Genomic DNA, 12,115 nt, shown 5'->3' with positions numbered 1-12,115 from the left:
ACAGAAAATGTACCACCATTTTGGAAAATTACCTGGAAGTTTCCTGAAAAATTGAGCAAACTTATTAAATTACCCAGAAAACTCTTTTTCATACATCTGCCCGTCACGTGAAATCACATGTTCACACAAATACTTGCATCTATATATTTATATTATTCATAAAATCTCCCAACTGGAAACAATACAAATGTCCATCAACTGGGGAATAAATAAAATATACTATTATCTATGGTGGCCTGCCATGCATCGATAAGGAGAAAACTACTTATATGTAGAATGATACAGATGAAATTTAAAAGTGTGCTAAGTAAAACATATCGTAGGGTTGCATGTATCTGTAAGTTCCAGAAAAGGCAAAATTATAGAGACAGAAATACTATTATCTTTCCTGGGTCTGGGAGAAGAGGTGGAAATTGATGGGAGATGGACACAGAGAACCTTTCTGATTGATCGCAGTGTTCTAAAACAGAATGTGGTGATGATACATAAGTACATAATTTTATTAAAATTTGATCTGTACATTCTAAGTGGGTGAATTTTATAGCATTATAAATTATACAAGAAAAAGTTGTTAAAAGGATACATCTCAAAAGAGAAAGTTGTACTGGGGGGAGCACCTTGGAAGGGTATTTTTCTTAAATGACTGTTTTATTTTCTTCCTTTTAAAGATAAAGGGCTTTTTTGTTTGTTTGTCTTTCTTTTTGAATAGGACACTTTCCTGGTGGTTGTTGGGGAGGATTACTCCCCAGAGCAGATGTACATTACAGCTCATGCTGAGTCTCCCTCAGTAGGGACAGTTGTCAGCGTCTCCAGCTGAAACACAGCTGGAGAGGATGGAGTGAGACTTCTGGGGTAGGCTCCCCTCAGGTTTTCCTCTAATTACTTCAGCTGAGCACACAAGAAGAAAGGCAAAGCCACAGGGGGGCATATTAATTAAAATGTCTTCTTTTTGTTGGGCTACATCAGTGTTTTTATTTTACAGAAGTTACGGTTGTGGGTTTACACTTTATCTCCTTCCATCGTCAGCATAGTTGCATAATGAGAGCATCCCACATTTCAATTTTCAGGAAGAGTCACTTGAACATATTAATACACAGAATAGATACTTTTTCTTCCCTGGGAAATGAGACTATTGGGAACTATCCCGAAGAGGAACTTTTAGCCAGTGAGTATATAGCTTCCTTCAGAGCGATCTTTGCAGATTTTCTGTTTCCTTCTGGTGTAGCTCATTCATACATGGCAGAAGAAATCTTGGCCCTTGTGCTTTTTGTACCTGCATGTTACTCCATAGGAGGTATAAACAAGAGACATGAAAGAGATTCACTCACTGGTTTTATTTCCAATATTTGTTTATATCTTCACTGCAAATTAATAGAAATACGAGGAACATCCCTCTTAAGGGTTGTGGAAAAAATGTTAGTTTGATCTTATCTACTGCAATTATTGAATATATTTTCATTTGACCAACGCCAAAATCTTTCTTTGCACACAAAAAGCCTAAAACAAAAAGAAACCATTAACTTAAACTCATTGCTATTCAGAAGTATTTTTATTTGATATTTGAATATTATTATTTGATATTTAAATATTACTCTGGTCATCCTAAAATCAGAAGTTTGTAGTATTTTCAGGCCATATGCTACTTTTATTCCATAAAGGGATATTCTGTGGCTCATGATGGGAGTTAAAGTGGAGAAATGGGCAAAATGGTGTTTTGTGTGTGTGTGTGTGTTTTTATTGTGCTACACTGGTTTTTCTGAAAAGTGTACTCTGCATGTATTAAGGCCACTTGTTTAGCATAAGTGCTTTGCTGAAATGTTTGGATTGACAATAGCATATCTTTTAGAGCCATTTCTTAGTTTAATTTTCTGGTACTAGACTTACTAAAGATTCTCCAGTAGGAGCAGCATGTTCTGCCACCCCCTGGGGGGCAACTGTATTCTACTTCCTTTCTTTCTTTGTCTCCAGAGACACAGGGTGACTTCTCAGTTCAAAAGCTTATTTCTTCCTCTAAGCATATCCTGAGTCTTTTTATTCCATCTGGGATGCCTTCTTATCTCAGAGCATGCTTTAAAGTTTAATCTTCTCTGTGAAACCATCTCTGCAGTTTTGCCAAAACTTTCTTTTCTAAGCCATTTGTTTCCAAATTATGATGGACACTGATGGTTGTTCATCTTTTCCTTTCTCTTTGTAGAGACTGCATTTAAGAAAGCCATGTGTATCTCAGGTCAGTCTACGAAGGTCAGAATAGAAATTTGCTGTGGCATCTCAGGTTTGTCAGCTGCCTGCAGTTGAGATGTAGAAACAGGACAATGAGCCAAACTGAAAATAACAAGTAAGATTTTATTGATTTATTGTGACAGAGCAAGCAAGGGGCAAAAAGTTCAGCTTTCTTTCTAGTATTGTATTTTTCCTCCATGAAACAACACGGAGCAAGGGCCAAATAGACCAGTGTGTATATGGGAGAACTGTATCATGGCTGAAGAAACTTGAAAAGAAGATTCTTGTTTTTTAAAGAAATCTAGGAGCTAGGGAGGTGGAGAAGAAGGAAGTCTAGGAGTGGAACACATTAGTCAATGTGGAGAAAAGTACCTTAGCTAAGGCGTCTGATAAAAGAGGCCACTGAATGGAGTTGCCTCGTCTAGGCATGCAGACATGCATAGGTATATGGCTGCCTGGGTGCCAGTAGGAGGCTGCACCCCAGTTCATAACTGCAACTCTCCAGAAAATTGGAATGTACTGGCTGTATGACAGGTCATGTATGGAGAGCTTTCTTCCATCAAGCCTTCCAGGAAGAGTCTTGTAGTTGTCTATGATTGGGTCTGGATGATTGCATACATAATTTTGGTTTAGAGCTGCACTGCACATTAAATGACATCTTATCTCCTTCCTCCTCCTATGTAGGAATGTGACATTATGGTGGAGGTGTGACAGCCAACCTGAGTCTATGAAGTACAATACCAAAAGACTTCAGGGACTTTAGAAGTTACTAAACCTGATCCAACTGCTGCATGTCTCTGACTTTCCCATTCTATGAGAAGAAATGAATTCCTAATATTTGTTAAAGAAAAATTTTGGGAGGCCATAGTTTGTTCTGTGAATTTTCCTTGGGTCCAAAAGAACAAATCATAGTGTTTAAATAGCAGTAAATAAGTTTTGGCTGATTGCAGAAGGTCCTGTAACCAGTCAGCTGGTTAAGCTATAAACAACTAATTTGTTAAGCTATAATCAATCGACTGGTTCAGTGGGCTGTGGCCAATTAAGTACTTTTGTGTGTCTTTCTTCTATTTTGCTATAAATGCTGTCCAACCACATTGTTGGAGTTTTCAGAACCTTTTTGGATGCTGCTAGATTTGTGATTTGATTTTGTTTTTCTTTGCTTAAACTAGTGAGTTGAATTAGTATAAGGAATTTTCCTGCTCAAGAATTCAAGCCATCACAAACATGTTTTCTCTTCCTAGCAGCTTAACAGAATCCTAATTGACATACCATTTAGACATGGGCTCATTTCCCTTGTTACATACTTGATATGTTCTAAGGTATATATGGTGTTTGGTGCTCAAGAGCACCAATACCAACCATCCTCTTCTATCCCAGTGCTCCTCTATAATCTGGGTGCACTTCAAAGTTGATAAGCATGTTTGGAAGCTTTTAGGTATTTTTCCATAACCATGGCAAAAGACACAGAGACCAAGGCATTCTTATTTTATAATTTAATATTCAAGAAGAGTGATATTGAATAAAACTCAGCTTTAAAAACTGTCGTCAAGTGTCTTGAAATTAAAGATCTTAGTCCAGGTCCCTAGTAGTTGGCTCTGATCAAACAAAGCACAGGCAAGGGTCATTTTCCACTGTAATATCCAATATTACTCTTCACGATGTGCTTAGATGCTTTTCTATTTGTTGCTTATAACTGGATGTAAAGAAATGCCTAAAATTATACATACAATGATTATAGTAATGAATATCTTCTGATTCCTCTAAATTATTCCATACAAATGTAGGCGAATTTTCTCCTTGGTAACAGGCAGTTCTGCATTTCTTTGAACAACATTTGCAGGAAAAACATCAGGGTTTCAGGCACAGATCTGGCTTTATTGATCACTACCTATAAGCTTCATCAGTTTGTGACTAAATCTTTTGAGAACCTTGAAAATGTTGCTTTTATTGATTTCCCTTGGCTTATGCACGGAAATTGATCCTGCATAGGTATGCGTTCCTGGCTCCTGATACTTATACGGAACATGGAGCTTGTATCCTAACATTACAGCAAGAATCCAGATCTTGTAGATTAAACAATTTTAGGAAAGAATAATTAAAATGCATCCTGTATTCTCTTTTTTAATGTGTATCTTAATGTAATGACAATATTATTCTTGGATAAATCAAATTCATGCTTACCTATTAAAGAGAAGACACAGATAAGCATTTACTCAAATGTTGATAATGGAACTTTATTTTCTCAAGTTGAGTAGTCTCCATGGATAATGGCCCTATGATCTAATTATTTTAAATAAGTTTCTTCTAAACCTAAATCATCAGTTTTGGCAAAGGTCCACTAGCATCTATTGTCCCAGATCTAAAAACCCTATGCAGAAGGGTTAATTCACAGCCTATAGGTTGTATTTTACCACTAGTTCATGTTGAAAGGTTCATTAGTAGCTAATATTAATTGACAGTCTGTATTATATGGGGAGTATATTGAGCTTTTTAATATTTGCTTACATATTATTCAGGTTGTAATTACGATAGAAATGTTTCATATCCTAGAATAATTCTGACTGTGATGATAATAGAAGCTAAAACCTATTGAATATTTGCTGTGCAAAGCCATGTACCAAGAAAGAATAATAATTTACCCTTTATTTCTCACCACAATCTAACAATGTAGGTAGAATTTGTTATTATAAATTATAGTAATCTCTATACTCTTTTTCTTTTCTTCTCTTCCTTCTTTCTTCTCCTACTTTTTTGATGGATATTGAATGTAGGACCTCATGCATGCTAGGTTAGTGCTCTACCACTAAATCACAACCCTAGGCCCTATATTATTTTCTGAGGGATACCTTATCTGTATCTGCAAATATATTACCTTAACTCTTTTTGAGTTTTATAACAAAATTCTTAACCTGCTCTTTACTTACACATGCCTTTAACTAATGACTTAGAATTAAGTAGACTTCAACTCTCTTATAGTTCCATTACTGTAACAAAATATCTGAAACAATCTTACAAAAAGGAAAGGTTTGGAATTGGCTCACAGTTTGAGAGGTTTCAATCCATTGACAGCTGGCCAATTGCTTTGGGCTTTTGACGTGTAGTATGTATGGTGATGCGTGCGGCAGAGGAAGCTGCTAATTTCATGGATGCTAGGAAATGAAAGGAAGAGTCCAGAACCCTATTGTCTCTTTGAGAACATGTCCCTTGTGACCTAAGACCTCCTAAATGTGGGCGTTTGTGAGACATTTCACATCCAAACTTGACAATTACATAGTCATGACTATCGGCTAGCCCAAAGTTCCACCTCTCCTGAGTTAGTTTCTCTAGTGATCTTTTCTGAGTAAAATTAACAGCATAAATCAAGTTTGCTTCAAGAGACCTGTCTTAGTTACTTTTCTCTCATTGCTGAGACAAAATATCCAACACCCAAAGTTAAAGAGAGGACAAGTTTATTTAGCTCACAGTTTTTAGAGGTTTCAACTCATAATTTGCTATCTACAAGGCAGGGTGGCATAGTGGAGGGGCAACAGTGAAGATATGTATTTATATAGGTTATCTCAAATCTTTTTTGAAATGAGGCACAGAATTTATGTATGTGTTTAATTATATGAAAAGTATAACTTATATATATATATATATATATACTATACATATATATAGTGTGAGTGTGTGTGTGTGTGTGTGTGTGTGTGTGTGTGTGTGTAATTACCAAACAATTGTTATAGGGACTTTTACCTAAAGGTTACCTTAGAAATCATTTGGCTTTACACCCTCATTTTATGGGTGAAGAAATAAGCTAAGAGAAGGAAAATTCCTCATTTAATTTGCTTATTACAAAGTTCAACTGTAATTCAGGGTTTAAAAATTTGTATTTAATATTCTAATTGGCTCACAATTTCAAGTTTTTCCTTTAACACCAGTAAGTAACGAATTTATTACCTCATACTTTTTTTTCTGACTTACTGTGCCTAGAAACCATAGTCTGTTCTCAGGAGTCAGATGTGGAACAGGAATCTCAAAGTTTAACAGAATTTTTGATTTACTCTTGTTAAACCTATTTCTCTCTAGGTCTTCCCAATCCCAGTAGAGCATCAGCTTTGGTGCAGAAGCTCTAAGGAAAAGTCTACAAGTCACCTTGATTTCCCTCTTGTCTTCATCTTGCATACTGAATTAATAGCAAGTCCTTTGTCTACAGTTTAGAGCACTCCACATTTATATCTTTCACTTCCCATCCAGCATGCCTACCGCTCCCTTTCTTCTTTCAATCCATTCTCATGCAGTAGCCAAAGGTTTCCTTTCACAGTGTAAAACAGTTTATCAGACTTCTAAAGCTTAAAATTTTCTTTTGATCTTCCCTTTCAACGAGATAAAATCCAAGCCTGTTGGGGTCAGCAAGAACCTACACAGGTAGACTGTTCTCCAGCATTTTGTACTGCAACACTGTGTGCTTTGTGCTTGCTGATTTATACCACCTTGGAAATCCTTAATACAACATAGTAGGTGCCCAATATGTAGTTGCTGAGTAAATAAATACTTATCTATTGTCTCCTAGAGGTGGTAAACTTCTTAAAGGAAAGCATTGTAGTTTAGTTTTAGTATTTGTGACTAGAGTTGCTAGCAGCATAGAGTAGGATATCACTGTTTTATTGAACTAAATTTGGCTTCTGTCATTTATTATCAGTGTAAGAACATGGGAAAATTTCTTAACTGCTTTGAGCCTCATTTGTAATGTCTGTTTCTCAGAGTTGTCCAGATAAACAGAGGTCAATGGATATAATATTTTACCAACATAAGTGATTGCTATTTTTATCACTTTTCAGCTGCATATGCCAACAGTTTTATGCAATGGTGTATCCTAAATAATGACAAATGTGTTCCTTACTACTTCTCACAGGACTAATGTTGGGCGCAGGTGCTCATACCCCACCCGGGACTAAGGACCATGCCAGCTTCTGCAATGTGCTACGTCCCTCTCCAAATTAGCCACCCTGTGCTCACTTCGTATTCACCACAGCTGAGTACATTAGCCAGAGCCCGCGTCTCATTCCAGCCCTTCCTCCTCGTGCCAGCCCTCGTGGCAGCCTGATTGGCTACAGTCAGATATATAAGCCAGAACCCGCAACAATAAAGTTGACAGTTCCTGTTACCCACCTGAAGCGTCACCTGTCTCATTGGGGGGCTGCGCCGGTCAACTGGTGGCCCGTACGGGGAACGCTGAGACCCTCTCTCCGACAGTATGGGGAACCAACCTCTCTCTCTCCGATAGAACAGAGCGTCTACAGGTAAAACCGTCAAGTGCCAAGAGCGGGGGCTACTCGTCGGGCGGGGGCTGACAAGTTAAACTGTTCAACAGGCAGAGAGTGCTGCCGGGCCGGATATCGGGGGCTATCGGGCAACCTTGGGCGGACGCGTTGCAAGGGATTGAGGAGCTCGTAAAGAGAGTTCCGGGAGCCGTAAAAAGGCGGGATTGAGGAATTCGTAAAGAGAGTTCCGGGAGCCATAAAAAGGCGGGATTGAGGAGCTCGTAAAGAGAGTTCCGGGGGCCGTAAAGAGGCCGGTTTTGGGGGCGCTGTAAAGGGGCGTGGGGACTAAGCTGTCCCTGTTACAAAAAAAAAAAAAAAAAAAAAAAAAGGAAAAAGGAAACAAAAAGAAATAAAAAGAAACAAAAACAAATTCGAAACTTCCTCGATCAGGTCAATAAGGTAGCACCTTGGTTTGGTCCCACGGGGTCTGTTACCATTCCCAGCTGGGATAAATTAGGGAGAGATCTTGACTTTGCAGCAGAAAATGGCCTCCTGGAGCCAGGAGTCAGACCCTTTTGGGCAGTAGTGAGGAGCTGCCTCGAAGATGCCTCTTGTTGTGACCATATAAGGGCTAGCGCCATGGCGCTTGGTCACCATCAGGCAGAATCCTCCCGCGAGCAATCTCCCAAGCCCAGTGTCACAGGCGAGGTGACTGTATCCAGCCCAGAAAGAGAGGACTTGTCAGAAAATGAGGGGGAGGAAGAAGAAGTACACAAAATGATGGATGTAGACACCACCGAAAGAGGGGAAGTCACACACACGCAGTCGAGAGGGCCCTACTCTGAGGCCATAAATGAGCTGCAACACATGATTTCTCAGAGTAAATGGGTCAATGAAAGCGAGTATGGGGCCCCAGGGCCACCCCATATAAGACCTACGGCTCTACCTCCCGACCCACCAGATTATCATGTTTACCCGAGACCCTGCCATCAGCTATGTAGCTGCCCGCAACGGGTCCAGACGTCCCTTGGGACATTCCAGGAAGACCTATGGCATCAAGTCATATTAGGACAAGGGCAGTATCTCAATAACCAGCTGATATTTCTACAAGAGGTGTACGCACAGATAAATAGAATAGCCATACAAGCATGGAAACGGGTCTCAGCTAGGGGAGAAGTCTCAGGCCACTTGACAAAAATTTTGCAGGACCCGAGCGAGCCTTTTTCAGATTTTGTGGCCCGCATGATGGAGGCGGCAGGGAGAATTTTTGGGGATGCTGAGACAGCCATACCACTCATTAAGCAGCTCATTTTTGAGCAATGTACTAAAGAATGTCGCTCTGCCATTAGTCCATACAAAAATAGGCCTCTTGAGGCATGGGTGAAACTCTGTCAGGAGATCTGGGGGCCATTAACCAACTCAGGTTTGGCGGCCATGTTAATGAAGCTAACTAAAGAAGGTCAGGGAGGCAGAGTGGTGCCACAGAATGGCGCCCGCCCGAAAGAAGGCTGCTTTAAATGTGGCAGACAGGGACATATTAAAAGAGACTGCCCATTTTGGGGACCCGGAAGAGAACATCTCCCTTAGGGGCAGCCTTAGGGGCAGGAGACCGCATCACTCAGATGCTAGTTTTACCCAGCCGTCATGGGGACTATCCATCATTGTCTGGTATTAGAGGAGACAGAGGAAAGTTAGGCCATATCCAACCCTCAGACATGGAATTCCCTATAATTCTCAGGGCCAAGGCATAGTTGAGCGTGCTCATCAAACCCTCAAGTCTATTCTGTTTAAACAAAAGGAGGATATTGCCCAGGGCATGACACCTAGGGCCAGACTCCAACTCCCCTGGTTAGTAGCCTCCTTTTCCCCTCCTTCTTGTATCTCGTATGGCCCTTGCAGCCAATGACTTTTCTAAATTGCTCCACCCCAACCTGTTATGTGTTACAATGTTGGGATAACAGTGCACTTTCAGCTGTCGTTGTGCAGGTACTCCAGTTCGTACCGGTTCCGGTTGTGGTGGACCCAGACGAGTTTCCTGTGATCCAGCTTGGGCCAACTCTCCAGTTGTCTTTCATAAAGGAATGGGTGGGAATGGGGTCTCTGGCTGCCATGACTGCACTTGCCGCATTCGGCAGTTTACTTCTGCTCTGTCGGATTCGAAGGCAGGGGAATAGGGACAAAGTGATCATCAAACAGGCATTGCTGACCGTGGAATCTGGTCAAGGCCCGGCAGCATGGCTCGCCATGCTGTGACGCAGGTGTGGAGTGGAGCATCGCGGGGGGTGTCGTCCTTGGCCAGGAGACACCCCGGTCCCCATGTCAGCGAGCATGTGGGTTGGGCTCATAAAACAGATTTCCCGCCCCCTCCAGGAGAGCACCGACGGGTGGTGAGGCACTGTCATGACGGCCGCATGGCACCTCATGGGGGGCGCCAACCTCTGGAGACCCTGCGTCAGTTATAAAGAAAGGGGGAGATGTTGGGCGCAGGTGCTCAACATACCATACCCCACCTGGGACTAAAGACCACGCCAGCTTCCGCAATGCGCTACGTCCCTCTCCAAATTAGCCACCCCGTGCTCACTTCGTATTCACCATAGCTGAGTATATTAGCCAGAGCCCGCGTCTCATTCCAGCCCTTCCTCCTCGTGCCAGCCCTCGTGGCAGCCTGATTGGCTACAGTCAGATATATAAGCCAGAACCCGCAACAATAAAGTTGACAGTTCCTGTTACCCACCTGAAGCGTCGCCTGTCTCATTGGGGGGCTGCGCCGGTCAGACTGAGATGTCTTATGATACATTCTCAAGCGGTTAGGAGGATGTTATAATAACTGTTACTTCTTTACTGTTTATATTAATGTAAATCTACTTGGTAATTTAGAGTTGCCTATAGACATATTGCTATTGACAAACACATAGTTCTTGTGGGTACTCATATAAATGCGGACAAGTGCTAAAGACAGAGAAATATTCATTCTTTGAATCCTCCCAATTTGACCTTTCTATCTCTGTACCAACTTAGGGAATATAAATATAGTGTAACTCCCCCTGCCAACTTACTACAAGTATTTTTTGTCCAAAATGCCTAGAAGTGTTTCAATTTTATGTTTTTCCAGAATATCTAAACATATACATCTATCTATCTATCTATCTATCTATCTATCATCATCATCATCTATCTACCTTCTATCTTGTGAATGGCAATCAAGTCTAAACACAAAATTCATTTTATGTTTTGTGTATATCTTAAATGTAGCATGAAGGTAATTTTATATAATACAGTAAATAATGTTGTATATGAAATGGTTTTATAGTTCAGAATTTTCCACTTGTGGCACCATATAGTTGCTTAAAAAATTTCAGAATTTTGGACTTTTTGGTTAAGGAATGTTTAACATATACATTCAGAATTATTACTAACAGATTAATATTTTGGACTCAAATGTAAGCAACTGATTTATCTCATTTTCCTATTATTGTGTCTTATAAGCACTGATTGATTTGACTAAATTGCTTATGTGTCCTAAGCTCACACATACTAGAACAAACACATGTGAAATTTTTGTTTTGATAGGTAAAAATGCTTAAATGTTAGTAAATTTATGTAGGAAGACCTAATAACAATAGCTAATGATAGCTAACATTTATTACATGTAACATAAATTAATTAGAGTGTTTATTCAAATTAATACAAAGCAAAGCACTTATAAGAACATGAAGGATAAAAAGATGTACAGTATGACACTATTCAAAATGATGTTCATGGATGGTTTAACTTAATCCTTACAAATATTTTTGATGCAGTTGTTTTGCTCCTTTTTTTAAATTAGTAAAATAGAGTATATAGAGATTAAGCAAATTGCCCAAGCTGAAATAGTGAAAATGGATGTCAAGACAAGACTCTAAACTGTATTTCCCAGCTTATTTGCTTAATCACTAGGCTATACTGCCCCATACCTTCCAGACCATTTTCATTTTGACTTTATTAAAAATTTGCTTGTTTTTATCACTTTGGAAAACCTCATCCAGGGCAAAATTCTTGGCAGTAAGTTTTCAATGAAACATTTGTTTAATGATGTTATAGTAAACATGATCTAGGACTGTCTGCACAGGTGTGTATCCTACAGTGTTGAGGAATTATAATCTCAATACTTTAGAAGATGTGGCAGGAGGATTGCAAGTTTGAGCTCAGACTGGGAGAATTAGTGAGACCTTGTTTCAAAATAAAATATTAAACTATGTGAAGGCTCTGGGTTAGTGCTAAGTGACACCTCTATCTCTCAAAAAAAAAAAAAGGAGGAGGAGGTAGTGGGGAAGAGCTGAATAGATTAAGAGAATTTTTTTGTGCAGTGTAAATATTCTGCTGACTGTAATGGTAGATACATCCTATTAAACATTTGTTGAAATCTGCAGAATGCAAAAATTGAGAATGAATCCTAATATAAACTATGGTTTCTGGGTAATTATGTTGTGTCATTATTGATTCATCAGTTTTAATAGATGTAGTAGTTTTTTTAATTTAAAGACAAAAAACAAAATAGAAAAAGAGAAATAATACAGAATTTCAAAAAAAATATTACAGTAAGAAATCACTAGTTGATAAATTGCATATTGTCATCTTAAGAATAGCTGTTCAAGTTACAAAATTAAAGTATA

General features: G+C 39.4%; 1 protein-coding gene across 3 annotated transcripts in view; it reads left to right on the top strand.

Moving 5' to 3' along the window:
- Positions 1–9,457, top strand: part of LOC134478567 (uncharacterized) — a 187,834-nt gene extending 178,377 nt beyond the window's left edge. For all 3 annotated transcript variants that reach the window (XM_063260285.1, XM_063260286.1, XM_063260284.1), the window contains one exon: positions 7,115–9,457. In XM_063260285.1, coding sequence (XP_063116355.1) covers positions 8,103–9,050 — 948 coding nt within the window. In that variant the 5' untranslated portion in view covers positions 7,115–8,102 and the 3' untranslated portion in view covers positions 9,051–9,457. The remainder of the gene's footprint in view (positions 1–7,114) is intronic.
- Positions 9,458–12,115: the final 2,658 nt, after the last annotated feature.

Source organism: Cavia porcellus, unplaced genomic scaffold (genome assembly GCF_034190915.1).
Source record: "Cavia porcellus strain 051 isolate PalLab524CR breed Dunkin Hartley unplaced genomic scaffold, mCavPor4.1 scaffold_13, whole genome shotgun sequence".
NCBI classification, from domain to species: Eukaryota; Metazoa; Chordata; class Mammalia; order Rodentia; family Caviidae; genus Cavia; species Cavia porcellus.
This window is presented reverse-complemented; position numbering and strand designations above follow the sequence as displayed.